Genomic DNA, 23,583 nt, shown 5'->3' with positions numbered 1-23,583 from the left:
TACCATACACTCTATTAATAGATCTAAGTGAAAAATAATATGATGATCTCCATAAATACTAGGGGGAAAAAATCTTTGTCAAATTTCAACACCCATTCTTGCTTAAAACACTCAAGAAAGTAGGAATTGGTGGATACTTTGTTAATGTGATAAAAAATTACATTAGGTATATATATCTAATCCTAAAGCCAGTATCATATTTAATAGGGAAATACTAAAGGCATTTCCACTATGATCAGTGTGTCAGAATCTCCAAGACCATCCTGACACTTGGAGATTTTCTAGAGGAATTCTGCGAGTCAGCATGCAGTTGCACACCTGACTACCATTCATTACAGCCATGAAGTAAGGACACACAGCCAGATCATAAGGGGAAAAGACGAATGTGGAGTCCACGTGAGTACAGATCCATGTGAGGCTTCCTTCTCGCTCTTCCTCCCATGGTGGGGGCTCACAGAGTGCCCCAGCAATGAAAATGTAGCAACATGTGTGTGATGTTCCTGACCAGAGAAGCCCATTAGAGACTCAGGTTTTTATTGGGGTCTGACACATAAACATCCTCTGCCTAACATATACCAAAATTCCAGACTCCCAGAAAGAAAACAGGTGTTTAGCATAAATCAAATTGTTTGCATAAACAGTCTAGGCACAGTAAACTGTCCTTATTAGTTAGATAATGGTGGGAATACTTCTGAAATTTGAGTTCCCAGATGCCAGCCAAGGACTAACCTGGCAAGTAGACCTTTCTAAGCATGGCAGTCATAGGCCTGCTGTGTTTACCCTTTATTTCTGCTACTATTTAACATTAGACAGGGATATCAACTAAGGATAAATTAACTTACAAAAACCAATGGCCTCTATATACACAAAAAAATAAACAGTAGAGAACTTACTGTCAAAGAAAACCACATGCATAATATCAACAAAGATTAAATATTTTATAATACCTTTAACAAAAAATGTGCAAAATTTATACAACACAATTTTAAAACATTCCTGAAGGACACAGAAGTAGACTTGATCAAATACAAAGACACATCCTGTTCTCAGATTAAATTAATTAACAATATATAGATGACAGCTATTGCCACATTAATGTATGAATTCAATGCAATCTCGATCAAAAATGTCAGCAAGCTATTTCATAATTGAGTTAGACAAGTTGATACTAATGTTCATAAGAAAAAAGAAATACTAAGAATATCCCAAAAAGCACTGAAAAAGAAAAACTAAAAAGGGGACATAACTAGCCCTACCAGACATTAAAACATATTATAAAGCCTCAAACAATTTGATGCTGGTCCATTAACAGACAAATAGACATGTAATATAATAGGAAGTTCAGAAATAGGACCAAGGACATATGAAAAGTTAATGTAAGATAAAATTGACATCTCAAATCACTGGAGTACAAGTGTCCAGTTTAATAAATGGTACTGGGACAACCAGGTAGTCATTTGGAAAAATAAAATAAAATTAGATTCCATATTTCACACTATATGCAAGAAAAAAACCCAAATGTATTAGAGATTTAAATGTAAAATAAGATAGCATAGAAGTAATGGGTGATTTTCTATTTAGCCTTTCTATATAAAACTGAAAATCCAGAGACATAACTAGTAAATTTGTCTACATAAAGTGTCTTAAAATTACATGACCAAAATAAACAAAGACACACTATAAAAAGTCACAAAACAACTAACTAGGAGTAAATAATTGCAGTCTATACCACAAAGAGCTAATATCCCTAATAAATAAAGAACCCTTGAACACTGTGAAACAAAGACGCAATCGAAAAACAGGACACTGACATGAATGCACAATTAACCAAAAAGGATTCAAAAATGGCCTTCAAACATGAAAAAAAAAAAGTTCAAATTCACTTATCATTAAGGAAATGCAAATGAAAACAGCACTGAGATACTATTTTCATAAAACTGACAAAATGAAAAATTATGACATTCTGTCAGGCAGACTAGGAAAATGGCCACACTCACATAATGCCAGTGGGAGTATAACCCAGCACAACTCTTGCAGAGGGAAATCTGGCAATGAAGAATAAAACATGCACTTACCTTTGACTCTGTGATCTGACTTCTAGAAATATACCCTGAAGGTACACCTCTAACAATACAAAAATATTCACTGTAGTGTTGTTTGTAATTACAAAAGACTGGAGACAACCTAAATGCCTCTATGTAGAAGGAAGGTTGAATAAACGATGGCACATTCACAAAATGGGGTACTATATAGTTATAAAAAAGAATTGGGAAGATTTCTGTGAACTGATTAGGAGTGATTTCCAAGACATACCATTAAGCTTATAAAAAGCAAAATGTGAAAGATTATCTACACTATGTTATTCTTCAAGTAATAAAGAAGGGGATACAAAATAAACAGTTGTATGTGCTTATTTATGTTAAAAAAAAACATACGGCTGGGTGTGGTGGCTCACACCTGTAATCCCAGCACTTTGGGAGGCCGAGGCAGGTGGATCACAAAGTCAGGAGTTCGAGACCAGCCTAACCAATGCGGTGAAACCCCGCATCTACTAAAAATACAAAAATTAGCTGGGCATGGTGGAGGGCATCTGCAGTCCCAGCTACTCAGGAGGCTGAGGCAGGAGAATCGCTTGAACCCAGGAGGCAGAGGTTGCAGTGAGCCGAGATCGTGCCACTGCACTCCAGCCTGGGCGACAGAGTGAGACTCCATCTAAAAAAAAAAAAGAAAGAAAAAAAGAAAAGAAAAGAAATACAAGACAGGTACATCAGCTACTTACAGGAAAGATCTAGGTAAGGTAGAAAGATGAGCAAAGGAGAACAGGATAGTAAGCATGAGGAGAGAGTGATACTTCCTTTCATATACATTTCTGTATGGCTTTGATTCTTAGAACCATGGTAATGGTTCAAATATCCCATCTTAGTCCATTTATGATGCAATAAAGAAATACTTGAGGCTGAGTAATTTAAAGAAAAGAACAGCCTGCGGGCAACATGGCAAAATCCTGTCTCTACAAAAAATACAAAAATTAGCCAGATGTGGTGGTATAAGCCTGTAGTCCCAGCTACTTGGGAGGCTGTAGTAGGCGGATTCATTGAGCCTGGAAAGGTTGAGGCTGCAGTGATTGTGCCACTGCACTTCAAGCACAATAGAATGAGACCCTGTCTCAAGAAGAAAAGAAAAAAGAAAAGAGAAAATAAAAGAGGTTTATTTGGCTCACAGTTCTGCAGGCTGTAGAACAAGCATGGCACCAGCATCTGCATCTGATGAGGACCTCCGGCTGCTTCCCCTCATAGTGGAAAGCTGGTGTGCAGAGATCACATGGCAGGAGCGGAAGTGAGGGAGAAAACAAGAGAGAAGGGGGAGGTGCCAGGCTCTTTTAACAACCAAGTCTCTCACGAAGTAATAGAGTGAGAACTCATTCATTACCATGAGGATGGCACCAAGCCATTCTTAGAGGATCCACCCCCATGACCCAAACACCTTCCATGAGGCCCCACCTTCAACACTAGAGATCAGATTTCAACATGAGATTTGGAGGGACAAGTATCCAAATCACAGCAATCCCAGCCCCAATAAGTGCATTACAAATAAATAACATAAACATACTGAAGGCTATGGAGAAGAAAAGAACTAATTTAAGACATTTCAGAAAATCATATTTTGACAGGCTACTGTAAGACTAAAGACAAAAAGAAGTCTACACAAATACTGTAGTTGAGTTAGTAAATCTATTTCTCACAAATATATGAGTTAGCAATTCTGTAACTACTTTAGGTGTATGCTAGGAATTGAACAAATAAGTGAGTATATATTGTAGACAGTGAGAGCAAGAGGCAAATCTTATGGTGCTGGATTGGAATTCAGGGAATCAATATGAGCTGAAGGTTTTAAACACATAGACGAGTAAATTAATATATAGATACAGATATGGATGTGTGGATGTGGGTGTTGGTATACAAACACATATGCCCAACTATGCTGATTGCGGAGGCCTAGATTCAGTGACATCTAAATTGCTACACACACACCAAGCATCCAGATTTTGATTTCTAAACACCATTCCTCAATACAAGGAATGAGAAATCTTTTGAGAGGCAGTTGATTCCAGGGCAAGAGCGGGCAAAATGCAAAATGATTCAGGAACATTTTATGATGTGAGAAAATGAAAAACTGATTGAAAATTGATGAGGATGTGTCTAAAGACAACAGGAGCCAAATGGACACCGAAGCTGCTCCCAATGGTCAAAACTGGAATAATCTGAGCAACAAAATAAATAACAATAGTACTGACTTACAACACATAGAATAAAATAAACATCCATGAACTTTTACAAATGTAAATAAATAAAGGAGAAGGATAGCTCTTCCTTATAGATAAGCTCCAGTTAATAAATGTATTAATAGAAGCAATAAGGATAATACAAAATCATCATTAGGCAAACTCTACAGTCATAATGATTAGAGGCAAAGAGCTACTGACAAATGCTAAAATCAGTAAGAAAATGTTTGAGGAAAAACACAATGTTAGTATAATCTCAAAGTATTTCCCCACAAGATAATTTGCCAGGGCTCCACTTCACAATACAGAAACCTGGCAGACACCACATGAGCCAAGTGTTCGATGTTAACACATTGAGTAATAGGACGTGCCAATATTTGTACCCCAATATGATGCACTAGAAAAGGCACATCACCTCTGTGATCTCGCCAAAACTTCATAGCCTCAAAACTGTCATGAGAAAACATGAGACAAACCCAAACTGAGAAATCTCTACAAGGTAACTAACTAATACTTTTCAAAAGGGTCAAGATAGACTAAAGAATTTAGATGAAATTCAAGACATATGATAACTAAATGAAATGTGGGATTCTGGATAGAATATTGGACAGAAAAAAGTCATTAGGAAAAAACTGAAGAAACTGAATAGTATTTGTAGTTTTAGTAATATTCTACTAATGTTAATTTTCTGGTTTGGATAATTTTATCACGGTTGTATAATTTTTAACTTAGGGGAAGTTGGGTGATGGGTAAATGTGGACTCTCTATACTTTTTTACGACATTTATGTAAGCCTAAAATTCTTTCAAAAGAAAATTTCCTTGTTTCCTTGTTTTTGAAAAAAAAAAAAAGCATTTCAAGAGAAAGAAGGGAAAGATTAGATATATCAAATACATCATCTTAAAAGTGTTATCCATCATTCTCAAATTATTATAATCCAAAAATGTCTTGCTTGCTCTCATTCATGATAAACTATTTCTCCACGTGTTTTGCAATTTTAGATTGTGAGCTCATATATGTTGGTTCTGTCTATAGGAATACTGAAGAGAGATTCCCCTTATGCTGCTAAATCCTTGTTATAAGAAGAGACTGCTACAACCTGAAAGAAAGTGGGGCCAAAACTGCCATGAAAATCTTCACATACTGTATTTAATGTGCCCATCAGGTCAGATGAAGACATTTTCTAAAGATGAGCTGGTACCATTCTATGAGATGGCCTCATAGAATGAATTAGAGAAGAGTCCCTCCTCTTCTGATACCAAACCTAGCAGAGACACAAAAAAAAGAAAGAAAGAAAGAAAGAGAGAGAGAGAGAAAGAAAGAAAGGAAGGAAGGAAGGAAGGAAGGAAGGAAGGAAGAAAGAAAAGAAAGAAAGAAAGAAAGAAAGAAAGAAAGAAAGAATTAATTTCAGGCCAATATCCCTGATGAACATAGATGCAAAAATCCTCAATAAAATACTAGCAAATTGAATCCAGCAGCTCATCAAAAAGCTAATCCACTATGATTAGGCTCTATCTCTTAGATGCAAGTTTGGTGCAACATATGCAAATCAATAAATGTGATTCACCACATAAACAGAATTAAAAACAAAAACCACATGATCATTGCCATAGATGCAGAACAGGCTTTTGATAAAATTCAACATCCTAGGCATCAAAGGAGCATACCTTAAAATAATAAGAGCTATCTATGACAAACCCACAGCCAACATCATACTGAATGGGCAAAAGCTGGAACCATTCCCTTTGAGAACTGGAACAAGATAAGGATGCCCTCTCTCACCACTCCTATTCAACATAGTACTGAAAGTCCTAGCCAGAGCAATCAGGAAACAGTAAGAAATAAAAGACATCCAAATAGGAAGAGAGGAAGTCAAACTATCTCTTTTCACAGACAATATGGTTTTATACCTAGAAAACCCCATAGTCTTGGCCCAAAAGCTACTTCAGCAGATAAACAACTCCAGCAAAATTTCAGGATACAAAATCAATGGCTGAAAATCAGTAGCATTTTTAAACACCAACAACATTCAAGCTGAGAGCCAAATCAAGAATGCAATCCCATTTACATCAGCTATACAAAAAACACAATACCTAGAAATATAGCTAACCAGGGAGGTGAAAGAGCTCTACACCAAGAATTATAAACCACTGCTGAAAGAAATCAGTGATGACACAAACAAATGAAAAAACTTTCCATGCTCATGGATAAGAAGAATCAATATTATTAAAATGGCCATAATGCCCAAAGCAATCTACAGAGTCAATGCTATTCACATCAAACACCAATGATATTCTTCAGAGAATTAGAAAAAAACTATTGCAAAATACATATGGAACTAAAAAAGAGCCCAAATAGCCAAGGAAGTTTAAAGCAAAAAGAACAAAGCTGGAGGCATCACATTACCCAGCTTCAAACTATACTACATGACTACATTTAACCAAAACATCATGGTAGTGGTACAAAAACAGACACATGGACCAATGGAACAGAATAGAGGACCCAGAAATAACACACCTACAACTATCAGATCTTTGACAAAATCAACAAAAACAAGCAATGGGGAAAGGACTCCCCGTTCAATAAATGGTGCTGAGATAACTGGCTAGTCATATGCAAAAGATTGAAACCAGACCCCTTCCTTCCATCACATACAAAAATCAACTCAAGATGGGTCAAAGATTTTAATTTAAAACCTAAAACTATAAAAACCCTAGACAAAAACCTAGGACGTGCCCTTTTGGACACAGAGCCTGGCAAAGATTTCACGACAAAGACCCCAAAAGCAATTACAACAAAAACAAAAGTTGACAAATGGGGCCTCATTAAACTAAGGAGCTTCTACATAACAAAAGAAACTATCACCTCAGTAAGTGGACAACCAATGGAATGGGAGAAAATTTTTGCAAACTATGTATCTGACAAAGGTCTAATATTCAGAATCTATAAGAGACTTAAACAAATTTACAAGCAAAAAACAACCCTGTTAAATTATGGGCAAAGGACATGAATAGCTATTTCTCAAAAGAAGACATACACATGGCCAACAAGCATATGAACAAATGCTCAACATGGCTAATCATGTTGCAAATCAAAACCGAAATGAGATAGCATCTCATGCCAGTCAGAATGGTTAGTATTAAAAAGTGAAAAATAACAGATGTTGGTGAGGTTGCAGAGAAAAGAGAATGCTTATACACTGCTGATTCTGCTGATTAGAGTATAAGTCAGTTCAGCCAATGTGGAGAGCAGTTTGGAGATCCTCAAAGAATACCATTCAGCCCACCAATCTCATTACTGTGTATGTACCCAAAGGAATATAAATCATTCTACCACAAAGACACATGCATGCATATGTTCATCACAGCACTATTCACAATAGCAAAGACATGGAATCAACCTAAATGCCCATCAACAGTGGACTGAATAAAGAAAATGTGACACATATCATGGAATACTATGCAGCCATAAAAAAGAATGAAATCATGTCCTTTGCAGCAACATGGATGCAGCTGGAAACCATTGTCCTTAGCAAACTAACGCAGGAACAGAAAACCAAATACTGCATGTTTTCATTATTATAAGTAGGAGCTAAACATTGAGTACACATGGACACAAAGAAGGGAACCATAGACACTGGAGTCTACTTGAGGGTGGAAGGTGGGAGGAGGGTAAAGATCAAAAAACTATGTATCAGGTCCTACGCTTATTACCTGAGTGATGAAATAATCTGTAAGCCAAGCCCCCATGACATGCAGTTTACCCCTGTAACAAACCTGCACGCATACCCCCGAACCCAAAATGCAAATTGGAAAGAAAAAAAAGATATTTCCTGCCTAACAGTTTCATTCTAAATTTTCTTCTTCTAAGGGTAAACATGTTTATATTGATGTTATGTACTCCCTATATCCAAGAATCATCCAGAAATTTTTAAATATGAATTTAAAGGACACTTAGCATTTCAAATCCCTATAAAACAAAAGGACAAGTAAAATAACATTCCTTAACACAGGTTATTCATTAACTAACTTTGAAGCCCTTCTAAATCTGCAGAAACATGCTCCATTATCCAAATTTAGAAATACTCAAAATTGATCTTGAATTTCAGGGGACAAGATGTCTACAGTTTTCATTGTACCAACTACTCTATGGTTTGACCAAATTTTCTAGAAGACAATCTGACCTCAGTAACAAAAGTCAGTGCAACATAAATTAATAGACCCAAATGTCTCCAACTGTTTTCCAAAAAATAGAACACACCTGACCTACTGTATGTGCTTCAGAGTGGGGCCTATTTCAGGCCACTGCAACATGACAGAAGAAGGATTTGACCCAAAACGTACGCTGGAGAACTCAGGTCCAAAATGGCAGGAAAAGGGCCAGGAAGCCCTCAAAATGTGGAAGAGGTCTTAGGTAGGTGTAAGATAGCAGATGCAAAATGAGAGATGAAAGCCCAGGGCGTGAAGATGAAGGCAGGCCACTCTGAAGGGAATGGCTGCTTGGGGTAGGGGAGCTGGGTGTGTGAGATATGTGGGGCCCAGAGAGTTTGCCTAGGATCTCTGTATACAAACCTTACTCTCTTCTGGGCTAACAGTGAATAGTTTGAACATGAATAGGTTGAATTAAGCTTTTGAATCAAATTATTACTAAAAATGATAATAATAATAGGCTACAGCACTTTTTGAATGCCAACTAGGAGCTCAACATGGAGCTCAGTACTTCTATATGATCTTCTTGGTTCTCACAAGCAGCATGATTAATATTAATAGACTATTCTAAAGATAAGAAAATTGAGGCTCAGAGGTATTAAGTAATTTGTCTAAAATTTTAGAACTAGGAAGTAGCAAAGCTGAGCTTTGAACATGGATCCATCTGATGTGAAAGCCTGTGCTCATAAACATCATGTGAACTATAACCTGTTCGCCTGAATTGGAAGAGTCCTTCCTGGACTGGTGCACAGATCTCTGAGCATCCCCACTGGAGTGCTCTCATGGTCCTGTGATATTCATGGCACATGAGAAAGCTTCCAACCCATCCATCTCCCCATTATGCCAGAGGCTGCATCCAGCTGCAATGAGGTCTGTAAGCTTGATGATGATGGTCAGACTGCCCATAGAGGGGGGAAGCAAGGTGAGGACCTGTTACATAAGGATGAGTGGGAGCAAAATGAACAGGAACATCTGAGGATAAAATAACAGAGTTGAAAGCATCCAGGCCTTAAAATGGCTCCTAATAGGGCTTTTCCTACTTCAAAAAGGACGGTCAGAGTATCTTGCCCAGTTGATTGTCCCTTTTGGGCCGAAAAGTCTAACACTTTTCAGAAAGAGTGTTAGGCTGCCCCTCAGGGAAGCCTGGGGAAGGCAAGCATCTGAACTGGCTTCCTTAAGGTTACACCTCATGAAGATTCCATTGTTCCTCAACTCCCCACATTTTAGACTACTTAAGTTGGAGAATTATTGAACATCTTGCAAAACCACAATTCATACAATGTTACAGGACAAGCAAAGTTAATGCAATAATAATAAGCTCAGCTCCCTCTTGATTTTTTTTTTTTTTTTGAGACAGAGTCTCACTCTGTCACCTAGGCTGGAATGCAGTGGCATGATCTCGACTCACTGAAACCTCCACCTCCTGGATTCAAGTGATTCTCCTGCCTCAGCCTCCCGAGTATCTGGGATTGGCTAATTATTGTATTTTTAGTAGAGACAGGGTTTCACCATGTTGGCCAGGCTGGTCTCTAAGTCCTGGCCTCATGATCCACCTGCCTCGGCCTCCCAAAGTGCTGGGATTACAGGCGAGAGCCACTGTGTCCAGCACCTCTTGAGTTTCAAGAAGATATAAGTAATTATGATAGATTAATATATTCTGCTGAGGACCCAAATAAAAACATGAAGGTTGGAAACTGAGGCAAGAATGCATCCCGTAGTTGTAGTCAGAAATCCTTCCTGTTGGTTTCTGCACAAAAAGTGCCTCTTTCAATTAATGTCCACATCAACAAAGCAGCAACTTTGTTGGGTTGGTTTTGTTGACATTAGTTTCAGTCACAAATGAAAATTCTTTGTTTTGTTCTAGTTGAAAACATATTATATCCCTATAGTTTCCAGAACTTTTTTTAATTAACGGAATGAAATTTTACAAAATTGTATTCTGACTTATCAATATGAATAAAACCAATGCTACATGTACCTGCACTATTGGATACAGCTCCTAAAGGAAGCAGCTGGATAAATTGTCCCAGTTTAGTGCTCACATGATGAAACTGCCTGATACTTATCATTGGGATACTGCAGCATAACAACGAATAGAATGAGAAGACAGACAAAAGAGACTTTCCCAGTGTCAAGGTAACTGAATCAATATTCTCGGTTTGGTTCCCCTAATTGCCTAGGTTAGTACAGATAAAAGAGAAAAATATTAAGAAGCAATTAGGGAGAGTGAAATAAGCTATAAAGAAGATATACAGAAAAAATTTAAAGAAATCCAACATGATGTATAAATAAAATAGCCAAGACGATAAACATCATATAGTTCTCCTCAAAGAATCATGATTACTCTCACACCCACAATTATATGAGGAGGTGCTAGGTATTGGGTAGTAAAGACACACAAGAATAGTCCTGATCGATCCCATAAGCTCCTGGAATATATGCTGAGGACTTCAGCAACTTGGGAGTGCTCTAGGTGGTGCAATTATCCTCTGGCCATAATCCTTCATATTTACCCAAACGATTTGAAGACTTAGGTCCACACAAAAAGTTGCACATAGATGTTCGTAGCAGCTTTATTTAAAATTGCCAAAACTTGGAAGCAGGCAAGATGTCCTTAAGTCATGGTGGGTGGATAAATAAAGTGTGGTACATCCAGACAATGGAATGTTATTCAGAGCTAAAAAGAAATGAGCTGTTAAGCCATGAAAAGACAAGAAGGAAAGTTAAATGCATATTACTAAATGAAAGAGGCCAATGTGAAAAGACCACATACTGTGCTCTTCCAATTATAAGACATTCTGGAAAATTCAAAACTATGGAGACAGGAATAAGATCAGTGATTTCCAGGGGCTGGGGGAGAAGAAGGGATGAACAAGTGGAGCACAGAGGAATTTTAGGGCAGTGGAACTACTCTGTATGATACCATAATGATGGATACATGTCATTATACCTTGTCCAAACCCACAGAATGTACAACACCAAGAACCAAGAATGAGCACTAATATAAACTATGGACTCTGGATGACTATAATGCATCAATTTAGGTTCATAAATCATAACAACTGTACCACTGTGATGGAGGAAGTTGATAATGGGGGAAGCTATGCATGTGTAGGGGTTGGAATATATGGAAAATCTCTTTACTTTCCCCTCAATTTTGCTGTGAACCTAAAACTATTCTTAAAAACTTAAGACTTAAATAGAGCAATCAACTGGGAATTAGTGAAGCCTGAAGGTTGTATGTGATATCAGCAAAGACAGATGCCTTAACAGAGAGACCAGGGAAAGAGACAAAGATAAGGAAAAAAACAAATAGAAAAATGTCAGATATAAATACTACCTTCTTAGCATTTACATAAACTGTAAATGGAATAGACATACCAATTAAAGGGCAGATATGGGCTAAATGGATTTTTTAAATGTGATTCAACTGTATGCTGTCTACAAGAGCTTACTGCTGTCACATTAGATTAAAAGACCCAAATAGATTGAAAGGAAAAAGATGGAAAAAGGTAGACCACACAAATAGTAACAACAACAACAACAAAAGAGCTGGAGTAACTATGCTAACATCAGACAAAACTGACCTTAAGACAAAAATTGTTTTTAGGGTCAAAGAAGGACATTTTATTATGATTTCATATAAATGAAATCAATAACAAATTCAGGGAGATAAATCAGCATCTATAGTTGCTAAAATACATTATCTAAAATTTCTAATTTTTTACAAAAATTATAAGATATGCAAAAAATAAAGGAAAGTGTGACCCCTGCTCTGGGGTAAAAACTGCCAATAGAAACTATCTGTGAGGGGGGCCTGGATGCTGAAGTTAGGAAAGACTTCAAAGCAGAATTTTAAATATGTTTAGAGAATTAAAGAATCATGCTTTTAAAATTGAAAAATGATAACAATGATGCATTAAGTAGAGAATATCACAAGGAGATAAAAATTATTTTTAAGACAACAGAATGGAAATTCTAGAATTGAACAATACAAGTGAAATGAAAAATTCACTTATATGAGGGACTCAATATAATATTTGAGATGACATAAAATTGAGATGACATAAAAATTACTCATCAAAAATTAAAATAGATCAATAGAGATTACTCAATCTGAAGAACATAGAAGAAAAAAGAATGAAGAAAAATGAATAAAGTGTCAAAACCTATGGGATGCAATCAAGCAAACCAACATGTCTGTAATAGAAATCCCAGAAAAGGAAGAGAATAATTTTTTTTAAAAAAGAGAGAATAATATATGTGAAAAATAGTAACCAAAAACTATCCAAATACCGAAAATTAATTTCAAAATTAATCTAAAGATCTTAAAAGTTAAAACTTTCAAAAAACATACACATAAGTAGGAGAAACACAAAAAGATCCACACCTAGATGCATAATAGTCACACTATTGAAAGACAAAGTAAAGCCTCAAAAGCAGTAACAGAAAAATGACTCAATGCGCATAGGGGGGAAACAATGATTAACAGCTAATTTCTCATAAGAAGCAATGGAGACCCAAAGTCAGAATGACAGATTTGGACTGGTGAAAGAAAAAAAAACTATCAAGGATTCTATATAAGTGAAACAAAACTGTATTTTAAAAAGACAAAATAAAGGCATTCACATATAAACAAAGAGAGAATTTGTTTGCAACAGATTTGCTTTACAAGATCTACTAAAGGAAATTCTTCAGGCTGACATCATGTGGCAACTTAAATCCATACAAAGAAGTAAAGAATTGTAGGAAAGATACACACAAACACACACACACACACACAAACTGACCCTCAAACATTGTGGGTTTTAGGGGCACCAGCCCCCTACAAAGTCGAAAATCCATGTATAGATTTTGACTCCCCCAAATCTTAACTACTAACAGCCTACTACTGACTGGGAGCCTTACCAATAACATAAACAGTCAATTAACACATATTTCATTTTCTTTTGTTTTGATACATGGTCTTGCTCTGTCATCCAGGCTGGTGTGCAGTGGCACAATCGTGGCTCACTGCAGTCTCAACCTCCCAGCAGCATAGTGCTCCTCCCACATCAGCCTCCTGAGTAGCTGGGACTACAGGCATGCACCACCATGCCAGCTAATTTTTTAATATTTTTATAGAGATGAAGTCTCACTATGTTACCCAGGCTGGTCTCAAACTCCTGAAACATGTATTTTGTATGTTATATGTCTTATACACTGTATTCTTACAATAAAGTAAGCTACAGAAAAGAAAATGTTATTAAGACAATCATAAGAAACAAAAACTACATTTACAGTACTGTACTGTGTTTATCGATACCATAAGTTTACATCGTCTGTTTACAAGGTGAATCATCTGTCAGAAATAGTAGGCAACTGCAGCTGCAGACGGCAATCTATGGTACATATCAAGCAATCCAACTTTCTCCTGTAATGTTACGACCTTTCTCTGCTTCTTTAGAGCACTTCCAGCATCACTAATGGCACTTGCTATGGGTCCCATGTGTCATTCAAGGTTTAAGCATTGCAGTAAACCAAGAAATACATGGGAATTGAGAGATCACTTTTTACTGCAATAGGCAATTTACTGAAGGGATTAACCACTCATGGAGATGATCAGCACCACATAGCATCTTAAGTAGATCCTCACTCACTGCAATAGCAACAGGAGGTGGCTGTGAAATTATTACAGTAGCACAGTATGTACCACAGTTAACTTTACACAATTATGATTGAATCCTGCATCTTTACATTTGTTTACATTTCCCTTGGCTGTGAATGGTACCATGTACTGTCTGTGTTTGTGTAAGCTTTGATACATTTTAACTTTTTATAATAGATTTGTGTATATTTTATAGGAGTAAATAAGATAGACTAGTATCTACAAAAATTTTATGCATTCATGACATACCTTTTGTGGTTTTTTGTTTGGGGTGTGTGTGTGTGTGTGTGTGTGTGTGTTTCTGTGTTTGTCTCTCTCCTGTGCTTATTTTGGCCCCTGGCCACTCACAACCCACCATCATTTTTTTTTAATAACTGGTTCAAAGGACAATTTTTTTAACTTTTAAGTTCAGGGGTACATGTGCAGGTTTATTATATAGGTAGACTCATGTCACAAGAGTTTGTTGTACAGATTATTTTGTCACCCAGGTATTAAGCCTAGCACCCATTACTTATTTTTCCCAAACCTCTCCCTCCTCCCACCTTTCATCCTCCAGTAGGCCCCAGTGTCTGTTGCTCCCCTCTTTGTGTCCATGTGTTCTCATCATTCAGCTCCCACTTATAAGTGAAAACATGTGGTATTTGGTTTTCTGTTCCTGTGTTAGTTTGCTGAAGATAATGGCCTCTGGCTCCATCCATGTTTCTGCAAAAGATATTACCTCATTCTTTTTAATGGCTGCATAGTGTTCCATGGTGTATATGTTTATACATATACTTTACTTTATCCAGTCTACCACTTTATCCACTTTTCTTTATCCAGTCTACCACTGAAGGACATTTACATCGATTCCATATCTTTGCTATGGTGAATAATGCTGCAATGAACACACATGTGCATATGTCTTTACAGTACAAGAATTTATATTCTTTTTTTATATATACCCAGTAATGGGATTTCCTGAGTCAAATGGCAATTCAGTTTTTTAGCTCTTTAGCTCTTTAAGGAATCACCACACTGCTTTCTACAATGGTTGAACTAATTTACACTCCTGCCAGCAGTGTATAAGTGATCTCTTTTCTCTGCAACTTCATTAGCATGTGTTATTTGTTGACTCTTTAATAATAGCTATATGACTGGTGTGAGATGGCATTGCATTGTAGTTTTGATACACATTTTTCTAATGATCGGTGATATTGAGCTTTTATCATACACTTATTGGCTGCATGTATGTCTTCTTTTGAAAGCATTCATGTCCTTTGCTCACTTTTTAGTGCAGCTGTTTGGTTTCTTTTTCTTGTAAATTTGTTTAAGTTCCTTATAGACTTTGGTTCCTATTAGACCTTTGTCAGAGATGCATAATTTGCTAAATTTTTTTCCCATTCTGTAGATTGTCTGTTTACTCCGTTGATAGTTCCTTTTGCTGTGCAGAAGCTCTTTAATTTAATAGATCCCATTTGCCAATTTTTGTTTTTGTTGCAATTGCTTTTGGCACCTTTGTCATAAAATCTTTTCCCGTGCCTATGTGCAGAATGGTATTGCCTAGATTGTCTTCCAGGGTTTTATAGTTTGGGGTTTACGTTTAAGTCTTTAATCCATCTTGAGTTGATTTTTGTATATGGTATAAGGAAGGGGTCCGATTTCAATCTTCTGCATGTGGGTAGCCAGTTCTCCCAGCACCATTTATTGAGTAGAGACTGCCTGCCCCACTGCTTGTTTTGGTCAGCTTTGTCGAAGATCAGATGGTCATAGGTGTACGGCCTTATTTCTGGGCTCTCTGTTCTGTTCCATTGGTCTATGTGACATACCTAACTTTGACTTAATTTTTTTCAACAGTTCATCTGTGTTTTTTCAAATTATCACAAATCTCCAAAAAAAAATTCCCATACATTTATTGAAAAAGATCTCCATATAGGTAGATCCATGCAGTTCAAATCCATGTTGTTCAAGGGTCAATTGTATGTCTTTTTTTTATCATTTTTCTTTTTTCTCTTAATATAAAATACATTGCATAAAATAATTGAAATGATAAAACTATTATATATGTTAGGCATATAACGTAGAAGTACAACATACGTGACCATCAAAGCACAAACAAGGGAGGACAAATGGAGCTCTACTGGAACACGATGTCTGTATTTTCCACGAGATAAATTAGTATTAATCCAGCACAGATCATATTAAACTAAGATGTACAGTTTAACCCTTAGAGCAATCAATAATAAAATAACTCAAAAACGCAGTTTTAGAAATAGAAACAAAGAAGAGAATTAGTATACAATAAAATGTAATTTAACACAGTAAGAAAGCAGTAAAAGATAAAGAGAGGAAAAAAGATATGAGATATAGTGAAAATAGCAAAGTAGCAGACACGAAGCCAAGCGTATGAATAAGTATTAAATGGGGGTGGATTGAATATTTCAATTAAAATGTAGAAATTGTCAGGCTAGATTTTATCATTTTTAAAATGATAAGTCATGCAAACAGTAAACAAAAGTGGGCTGAAGTGGCTATACCAGTATCAGGCAAATAGACCCTAAGACAAAAGCATTACCAGAGAAAAAGAGACATTTAGTAATGATAAAGTTCAATTCATTTGGATGATGTAATAATTATAAAAGTATATACACTTAACAACCGATCCTCAAGATACATGAAGCAAAAGCTGACACACTTGAAAGGAAAAATACCCAATCCAACAAAATAGTTGAAGACTGCAATACCCCACTCTCAATAACTCATAGAACAGTTTCACAGAATATCACTCATAATGTGCAAGAGACAAACAGAACTGTTAACAAGCAAGACAAATCTAACACTGATAGAATGCTCCACAAAACAGCAGCAGAATACACATCACAAGTAGAATATTCTCCAAGACAGATCAAATGCTAGACCGTAAAACAAGTCTTAATAAAATTAAAAGGACTGCAATTGTGCAGTGTATGTCCTGTGACCACAACTGAATTAAATTAAAAGACAAAAACATAAAGAAACATGGGCAATCCACAAATATTTGGAGCCTTCAAAACATACTTTGAAATAACCCATAAGTCAAAAAAAGAAATTATGTGGAAAATTAGAAAATATTTCTAGCTTAATGAAAATGAAAGCACGTTACATGTTAAATTGAAGAAATGCAAAGAAGTGGTGCTGGGGGAATGGTTTGAGGAGTAGTATCTTTCTGTGTTAGTAAACCTTTCTGTTTGAGGGGGACACAAATTTATAAATGAAGTCTCAAGATTTTGTGAGTAATTTTGTAACAACAATTGTAATGGAAACAATACATATTACTGATGTAGTCTTTTCCGTGATAACGGAAATGTTACTCAAATATCACACAAAATGAAACAGATCATCAAGGTCACACTACCTCCTAAACTTGCTGTTATAAGTAATTTAGCTCCAAACTCAACTTATAGTAAATTATATTTTATAGAAAATGAAATTAGAATGAGTTTACAAACCACAAAGATAATTCAAGAAAAAAAACAAATACGCAGTGCTGTCAGAAATCTCTCAGTGGCTAAGGTAAAGCTGGTTAACTTAAAATAGTCCAATTACAACCTCCATTATTTTCCACTTAGAGAATATAAGGAAAGATTAATAGATGTAGGCTTTCTTCATTCACCAAATAAAACATGAAATACAAAAATCAGGTAAAATGCCATATGGCAAAAGTTCTAAAATCTTACCTCCATCAGAACAAAGAGCGCTGCAAAAAACAGAAGGGTTGCCCATTCCACTCTGTGTAGAATTATCTCAAAATCATGAATATCAGCTAAAATTAGCAACCAGATGGCACCCAGAATAGCAATCCATCCTGAAAATAAGTAAATAGACATAGAGATATAGTTCCACTGTTAACACACCGATTCATTTCTTTAACCTCTGGTTGCCTTTTTCTTTATCAAGAATAATTGTCATACTACAAACCGCATATATGTAAAATGCACATAATTTCTATTTGGTTATGTGTATACTCATGAAACCAACACTGTAATCAAGATAATGAACATGCCCATTGACCCTACAAGTTTATTCATGCCTATGTTCTTGTACCTCCTCTAGCTCCTCTTGTCAACCCCCACACTCCCAGTAAACCATTCATCTCTTTTCTTTCACTATAGATTGGCTTAAATTTTCTATAAATGCAGGTTTTCTGTAAATTGCACCATAGTTTTTTGTTGTTGTTGTTTTGGGGGCCTTTTTGAGACACAGTTTTGCTCTGTCACCCAGGCTGGGCTGCAGTTCAGCTCACTGCAACCTCCACCTCCCAGGCTCAAGCTGGGGAGCCTCAGCTTCCCAAGTAGCTGGGATTACAGTCATGCACCACCACACCCAGTTAACTTTTTGTATTTTTAGTAGAGATGAGGTTTCACTATGTTGACCAGGCTGGTCTCACACTCTTGCCCTCAAGTGATCCGCCCACCTCAGACTCCCAAACTGCTGGGATTACAGGCATGAGCCACCACGCCCCACCTGTTGTATTTTTTGTCTGACTGTTTCTCAATAGACAGATCATCCAGACAAAAAAATTAATATTCAGCATAATCATGTTAAGATCCTTCACTGTTGGCCGGGCCCGATGGCTCACGCCTGTAATCCCAGCACTTTGGCAGGCCCAGGCAGGCAGATCACCTGAGGTCAGGAGTTCGAGACCATCCTGACCAACATGGAGAAACCCCGTCTCTACTAAAAATACAAAATTAGCTGGATGTGGTGGCACATGCCTGTAATCCCAGCTACTTGGGAGGCTGAGGCAGGAGAATTGCTTGAACCTGGGAGGCAGAGGTTGTGGTGAGCCGAGATCACGCCATTGCACTCCAGCCTGGGCAATGAGAGCCAAACTCCGTCTCAAAAACAAAAAAAAAAGATCCTTCGCTGTTGGTGTGTGAGTCAGTAGTTCATCTTTTTTAATGTGTAGTAGTATGCTAGTGTGTGGCTATATTACAATGTACATACCATTCACCTATTGATGGACACGTGGATTGTTTCCAGTGTCTGGCTATTTCAAATAAACATGCTATGAACATTCATATACAAGTTTTTGTATGTACACATGCTTTCAGTTCTCTTGGCTAAATACCTAGGAATGAGATGGTTGGATATATGATAGCTTAATACTATGCAAGGTTATATGCAACATTTATGCTTTAGGAAACTGCAAAACTATTTTCCAAAATAATTTTATCATTTTACAATCCCACCAGCAGTGTATGAGAATTCCAGTTCTTCCACATCTTCACCAACATTTGATCAGCCTTTCTGATTTTAGACATTCCAATGGATGTGTAGTGGGATCTTACTGTGGTTTCCAATTGCATTTTTCTCATGACTAATGACATTGAGCATCTTTTTTTTTGAGATGGAGTCTTACTCTGTGGCCCAGGCTGGAGTGCAGTGGTGCAATCTCAGCTCACTGCAACCTCCATCTCTCAGATTCAAGTGATGTTCCTGCCTCAGCCTCCCGAGTAACTGGGATTACAAGTGTGCACCACCATGCCCAGCTAATTTTTGTATTTTCAGTAGAGATGGGGTTTCACCATGTTGGCCAGGCTGGTCACGAACTCCTGACCTCAAGTGATCCACCCGCCTTGACTTCCCAAAGCGCTGGAATTACAGGCATGAGCCACCATGCCCAGCCAACACTGAGCATCTTTTACTTACTTGACATCCATATGTCTTCTTTCATAAAGTTTTTGTTTAATTGTTCTGGTTATATTTTTCCTTACTGGTTAGAGCAAATGAAACCCAAAATAAGTAGAAGAAAAGAAATAATAAAGACTGGAGTAGAAATCAATGAAATAGAAAATGGAAAAAATGTTAGAGAAAAGCAATGATACCAAAACTGGCTTCTTTCAAAAGCTCAGTAAGATCAGTCAACTTTTAGCCAATCTGAATAGAGCAAGTGAGAAAACAAAATTTCCAGTATCAAGAAGAAGATCAGTGGCATGACTATAGATTCTATAGATATAAAAAGGTGTACTAGTTTTCAATTATATCATGATTTTCATAGGTCAGAGGATGCTGGTTCACAGCAGGATGTCTGCTTAGAGTCTCATGACGTCACAGCCACAGTGTTGGCAGGGCTGTGTTCCTGTCTGGAGGCTCTAGGGGAGGATTTGTTTCTCTGCTCATTCAGGTGTTGACATAATCCAGTTCCCTGCAGCTGTAAGACTGAGGCCCCTGTTTCCTTACTGGCTGTCACCCAAAAGCTGTGCTGAGCTTCCAGAGGCACCCACATTCCCAGCCTCATGCCTCCCTTCCTCCATCTTCAAAGTCAGCAATGTCCCTCTCACACTTCAAATCTCTCCTGCCTCTTCTTCTGTCACAGCTCTCTAACTGGCTCTTCTATCCTTCTCTTTATTTTTAAGGGCCCTTATGATTACATTGGATCTACCTGGATAATCCAGAAAAATCTCCCTTTATGGAGGTTTATAACCTAAATCCACCTGCAAAGTTCCTTGGCTATGTAATATAACATATATGGCCATTAATATCAGGGACTACAGGGTGGACTCCTTTGAAGCAGAGAGGTGTGTATGAATTAATTTGGGAAAAATTAACATTTTAACAATATAGGAGCTTCTGATCTATAAACACAATATATAGCTCCAATTATTTATGTCTTCTTTCATTTTTCCTAAGAATGTTTTGTATAAATCCCAGCATTCTTTTGTGTAGAAATTAACAAACTGATTCTAAAATTCACATAAGAATGCAAAGGACTAGAATAACCAATGCAACTTTTATTAAAAAAAAAAAAAAGAACAAAGTTTGAGAATATACTTTATCTCACTTCAAGATTTATTATAAAGCAACAACAATAAAAACAATGTGATATTGCATCAAAATAAATTGATCAATGGAGAATCCAAAAATATACCCATATATTTATGGTCAATTGATTTTTTTGCAAAGATTCAATGGTGGTTTAATACAGAAGGAGAAGTCTTTTCCACATATGGTGCTGGAACAGTTGGATATCCACATGCAAAAGAACTTTTACTTTGATCTGTTCACTAATCATATACGAAATTTAATACAAATGGATTATAGGCCTGAATGTAAAACACAACTATAAAACTTCTGGAAGAAAATATAGGAAAAAATCTCTGACCCTGAGTTAAAGGTTTTCTTAGACATAACAGTAAAAACATAATATATGAAAAGAAAAAATCATATTAATTGGACTTTATCAAAATTATGAATTCCTGTTTTTCAAAGGGCACTGTTAAGTAAAAGTAGAGAAATGCCACAAACTGGGAGAAAATATTTCCAAATCATCTATCTGATAAAAGACTAATATCTAGAATATATATATATAAATTTTTAATTCTCAAATTCCACAAGTAAACAACACAATTCAAATGGGAAATATTTTAAACAGACACTTCAGCAAAGAAGACATAAGATTGACAAATGATTACATGAAAAGATGGTCAAATATCACTAGCCATTAGGGAAACGTGGAGTAAAACCACAATGACATTTCACTATCTACCTTAGAATGTGTAAAATCAAAAACACTGACTAAAGTAAATGTTGACAAGGAGATGAAGGAACAGGAACTTTCAAGCACTGCTGGTGGGAGTGTAAAATGGTTCAACCATTCCAGAAAACAGCGTGGCAGTTTTTAAAAACATGATCCATACACCTACCAATATGAACCCACTATTCCACTTTCAAGTATTTACCCAAAAGAAATTAAAGCATAAGGTAACACTAAGAATTGAACACAATGTTTGCTGTAGTCTTAGTTTTGATGGTCAAAAACTGGAAACAATTCAAATATCCATCAACAGGTGAATGTGTGTACAAAAAAATGGTGTAATACTCAAACCATGGAATACTACTCAGTAATAACAGGAATGAATTATTGATGTATGCTACCACATGGATGAATCTCAAAATAATTCTGCTGAATGAAAGAAGCCAGACCAAATATACATATATACCATTTTTAATATAAAGTTCTAGAAAATTTAAATAGCAGGGTTTGACAAGCTATAGTCCATGGGTCAAATCTGACCCCCTGCTTGTTTCTATAAATATAATCTTATTGAAATACATCCACAGCCACCCATTTACATACTTTCTATGACTGCTTTACCACAACCCAGTCATTTAGTATTTGTGAGAGAGAGTGTATGGCTAAAAAGCCTCAAGTATTTTCTATCTACTCTTTTATGGAAAAGCTTGCCAACTCTTAATCTACAGTGACAGAAAACAGGTCAGAGACTGCCTGAGGATGGAGGTGCTGGGAGGTCAGGAGTAAGCGAGTATCAAGAGGCTCAAGGAGCTCTTCAGTGTGGTGACTGAGCCAGGCTCTTCATCAGGGCGGGGGTCTGACACTTCATCTCTAAACACTCTGATTCCAACTCTAAGGTTCACTGAATTTTCTTAGAATATTTTTGCTGTCTCCAGTAAACATTGTAGACAAGATGTGCTTAGAACACTAAAAGTTCAAAGAACTGGGGCATCATCAAATTAGCCAAACACGTTGCACAAACTGACATATGCCTGCTCACAACTAAATATGGATCCGATTGATAGTTATGTGTGTGACTTTCATTATAAGCGTTACAGAGCTAGCCATCTCCCACTTTCAAGAGTTAGAGACTAAAGTTAGGGTCCACCAAAAAGATAAAGGAGTTCCCCAAGACCAGAGTGGATCGGGCCAGCTTGCAACTAGGAGAAACAGAATACTATTCAGTTTAAAAACAAAACAAAACAAAAAAAGTACTAAGATCTCAATTGTTTACATATTTGAGGGGAAAAAAATCTCTTAAATAAGAATTACCTGGATGAATAAAGTATCCTTTTAAACAGTTCTTGACAATTCTATACCTTGCATTTTATTTTATCTATTTATTTATTTATTTTTCTTTTTAATTTTTTTGAGATGGAGTTTTGCTCTTGTCACCCAGGCTGGAGTGCAGTGGCACAATCTCGGCTCACTGCAACCTTTGCCTCCCAGGTTCAAGTGATTCTCCTGCCTCAGCCTCCTGAGTAGCTGGGATTACAGGTGCCCGCCACCACACCTGGCTAATTTTTTGTATTTTTAGCAGAGACGGGGTTTCACCATGTTGGCCAGGATGGTCTCGAACTCCTGACCTCAGGTGATCCACCAGCCTCAGCCTCCCAAAGTGCTAGGATTACAGGTGTGAGGCACCACGCCCAGCCTGTACCTTGCATTTAAAAAAATAAAACAAAAATGATCTGTTCTTATTGTCTCAAATTATTTCTATTACTCTTACTCTACCTTCAAGGGCTTAAATATAGATTATTTTCTGGAAAACAATGACAGTTATTGAATATGATGTATAGAATTTGAAGAGGTATCCAAACTACCCTTTTGTCTCCTACGGTTCCTCCTGCTTTCCAAAGTATACCCACTTGTCTACTTTTGCAAGACCACTGTCTCACAATATCAGGAAACACTCC

General features: G+C 36.8%; 1 protein-coding gene across 12 annotated transcripts in view; it reads right to left on the bottom strand.

Annotated features, from left to right (window-relative positions):
- The window catches only part of OCA2 (OCA2 melanosomal transmembrane protein), a 345,392-nt gene that overhangs the window by 155,808 nt on the left and 166,001 nt on the right, over window positions 1-23,583 (bottom strand). For all 12 annotated transcript variants that reach the window (XM_054667272.2, XM_016927806.4, XM_016927803.4 and 9 more), the window contains one exon: window positions 17,829-17,956. In XM_054667272.2, the coding sequence (XP_054523247.1) occupies window positions 17,829-17,956 (128 nt within the window). The remainder of the gene's footprint in view (window positions 1-17,828; window positions 17,957-23,583) is intronic.

The sequence above is a fragment of the Pan troglodytes genome, chromosome 16 (assembly GCF_028858775.2).
Source record: "Pan troglodytes isolate AG18354 chromosome 16, NHGRI_mPanTro3-v2.0_pri, whole genome shotgun sequence".
Classification (NCBI taxonomy): Eukaryota; Metazoa; Chordata; class Mammalia; order Primates; family Hominidae; genus Pan; species Pan troglodytes.
The sequence above is the reverse complement of the archived record's forward strand: the minus strand, read 5'-3'. Positions and strand labels throughout refer to the sequence as shown.